General features: G+C 45.6%; 1 protein-coding gene across 1 annotated transcript; it reads left to right on the forward strand.

Annotated features, from left to right (window-relative positions):
• Window positions 1-333: 333 nt before the first annotated feature.
• On the forward strand, window positions 334-1,339 carry LOC106941994 (serine protease hepsin-like). Its single transcript, XM_015025156.1, has 2 exons — window positions 334-356; window positions 562-1,339. The coding sequence occupies exons 1-2, from the start codon at window positions 334-336 to the stop codon at window positions 1,187-1,189; spliced, it is 651 nt and encodes a 216-aa protein (XP_014880642.1). The 3' UTR covers window positions 1,190-1,339.
• Window positions 1,340-3,297: the final 1,958 nt, after the last annotated feature.

Genomic DNA, 3,297 nt, shown 5'->3' on the forward strand with positions numbered 1-3,297 from the left:
CTATTTAACTAACAGGGAGGAATCTCATGTTATGACTATGTTGTAACATGGTTGGATCTGTGGATCCATTTTCTTGTTTTGGGTGAACAAACTCCTGCCTAAGATCAGTAGCCGTTAGCGATTGTTAGCTCAGCTGGTGGATGTTTATTGTAACACAGAGCAGAAAGCTGAGGTTGTTGTTTCTCCAGTGTGTGGCGCTGGTTGCTATCATTGGTAGCAGCCACACTGGCTCACCCACTAGAAGGAAATAAACGCACCCAGACAACATTTGCATTCTACTGGCTGAGAGGTTGCCAGGTGACGGTACTTTTCTGTTCCAAGTGCAAGCAGAAAATGATTCGTAAGCCAGCAGAGAGGTTTGCAAGTGGAGATTTGATCCGAGCAGAGAGACGAGTTTTGAGTGCGAGCAGAAAGGTTTGAGAGAGCAGAGTGAATATTTGAGAGCAGAAGTTTGGAGTTCAAGCATCACAAGTTTTGAGAAGGAAAACATGAAGTCCTGCTTTCAGACGGACAGTGTGTGCTCTCCAGTTATGGCAGAAAAAGTCCTTCATAGATTTCCAGGTTGTCTCTGTGGATACGCAGCAGGTGGCGCTGCACCGTCCTGACCTTTGACCTCCATCCATGGCGCAGGCACGCTGCGGCGGACCGATGGGACGCCTGGTTGGGGCTGCACGCGCAGGGCCAGAGCAACCAGTGGACGGAGCAGCGGAAGGTGAAGCGGATCGTGGTCCACCCGGACTACGACCGGGTCAGCCTGGACGGCGACATCGCCCTGATGGAGCTGGAACCGGACCTGATTCTGAACCAGAACATCTGGCCCGTCTGCCTGCCGTCTGCCGCACACCACTTCCCGGCCGGCCAGGAGGCCTGGATCACCGGCTGGGGCGCCACGGTGGAGGGAGGTGAGGCGCTTCTGCTCCGGACCGGTTCTACTGGTTTATTCTGTGAAGGGTCAAAGTTCACGGAGACGCAAAACAACGCTGCTGTTCTCTACGTTCCCCAGGCTACCCGACACTTACCAACTAAAACATCTGAATCAGGTTTTCCTGTCAGTTCTTCTCTTCAGGTCATCAGAATTTTAAATCTCTTCTCACTGAAAGTGAGCAAACTATTTACAGTCTGCAGCTCTAAAACCCTCAGTATTATTCAACCGTCTGATCTCCATGGCGAAATAAAATCCTGTCAATAATTCTTACATTTTCCAGATTCCATCATGTAAATGTATTCATTACATCGACCCAGTCTTCCCTTTTAGGAGCTTCCCAGGGCGCAGGAACAAGTTTACCATCGGGGGAAACGTATCGGAAACCTGACAGATCCGTAAATAGCCTGAGCAAAACTGTCAAACAATGGTGTCATCAACGCGTTACTGTAATCTAGCTGATGGATGAATTTTTCATTGAGTAATCAAATGACTCTTTCAAACTAACTACACTATATATCACATGTGTGCAGGCCTGTCACAGTAACTAAATTTGATGGACGATAAATTGTTCCAGAAGTTTTGAGACCATTTTTAAGTAAAATGTTTATGGCAAAACAATAATGCAAGAACACAACCTGAAAGATCAGTGAACTATAATGAACATTTAACACTGCAACTGGTTTCAAATATCCAACATAAATAAACAAAACAACAAATGAAATTAATTTTGAAGTCTTTGTAAATAAAATTTTCCTTAAAAAAAGGTTTAGTTGAGACCAAAGCACCAACCTGAAAGCTTTAACATCCAGTCTTTGGTAGAGAGAAGAAGGGGGATCGCGGATGCAGAGGAGGGGTGAGGACTCCAGTAGCTCCTTTATGCTGGAAATTTTCTCATGACTTCTGTTTATATACGAGTATTGAGGACACGGGATATTTTTCTATGGCAAGCTATAATTTTTGACAAGAAAAACGGAAGAAAAGCACGGCTCAGACCTCCCAACACGCTGCAACCACAAAAAACATGGCGGACAGAGAAAAAGAGACGACGCTTTCCACACTTCTGCAGGCTATCCAGGAAACTGAGGACGAGCTCGCAATGCCCATTGACAAGAAAACAGCCGATACGCAAGCAACCCTAACGAAAATCGAGACATCCTGACCTACATTGGCAGAACAGGTTGAGGAGATTGAGGGCGCAAAGGAGGACGACATTAAAGAGGCTCATTACAGGCATCAAAGACAAAATGGACGAGCTGGAAAACCGCAGCAGGAGGTTGAACATCAGAATCTTAAACATACCGGAGCAAGCTGAAGGTCAAGACGCGGTAGGATTTCTGGAGAAGGCTACACCTCAGATCCTGGGGGCGAAAACTTCTCTTTGCCTATCATCCTGGAGAGAGCACACTGCATCGGCAAAAGGTGGGACAGACCTCGCCCCATTATCGCTAAGCTCCTGAATTACAGAGATAAAGAAAAGATTCTTCGACTGGCCAGAAACAAGGGTGAGACGATGTTCCAGAGCAAGAAAATGGTGTTCTGTCCGGATTACAGCGCTGAGCTGCAGCGCAGCAGAGATGGATTATGCGCTGATTTTCCCAGCTCAGCTTCAAATAAAACACATGGGATCTAAGTTTTTCTCTCCTGCCGAAGCTCAAAAATGTCTGACAGAACAGCCAAGTGAGTAAACTTCCAGTGGCTGAAATGACTGTGGTGCTGATTATAATCGAACATTGATGAAAAGGATGGTGACTCACGTTGTTCAAGATATTAAGGTTTTATTTGTTTGTTGTTGTTGCATGGATGACCCTTCAGTTCCTTGTGAGTCAACCTATTCTTGGATAAGCCATAATATATGTTAGTGGTAAATTTTGGAAATATGTGTAGAATGTCATGAATAGTCAGTTTAAGCTGCTGGAGCCGCCAGAGATGTAAAGGTTGTTCAGGAGAATTTTCTACCTGTCGTTACTCTGTTATGGGTTCTTTATGGGACAGAGTTTTGGGGGGGGTTCGTGTGTGCAGTTTGGGGAATGTACGATCTCTCAATGAAAATCAAACGCTTACTTACACAAAAGTCCAAATTAACTACCAATGTAAATATGGTGCATAATCAAGTATGTCCCAGATGGGGAACTGGAGCCGCCATCTTGGCCAGACATCTATGCAAAGAGCCTAACCAATGGATCATTTAACATGTATTTCATGGATAAGGCTTCTGCATGTTGGTGTTCCCGCTAAATCCTGAATATACCCAATTTGGGTCGTCTTGGTCTTTTTATCACAGCCTGTGGGGTTTACCCTGACTGGGAATACAACCTGCTGAATGTGACAGGTAGCCAATCAGAAAGCGCGGTGACGTCAGAACAGAGGGGAAT

This window comes from Poecilia latipinna, unplaced genomic scaffold (assembly GCF_001443285.1).
Source record: "Poecilia latipinna isolate Pla-1442-1.1 unplaced genomic scaffold, P_latipinna-1.0 Scaffold3976, whole genome shotgun sequence".
NCBI classification, from domain to species: domain Eukaryota; kingdom Metazoa; phylum Chordata; class Actinopteri; order Cyprinodontiformes; family Poeciliidae; genus Poecilia; species Poecilia latipinna.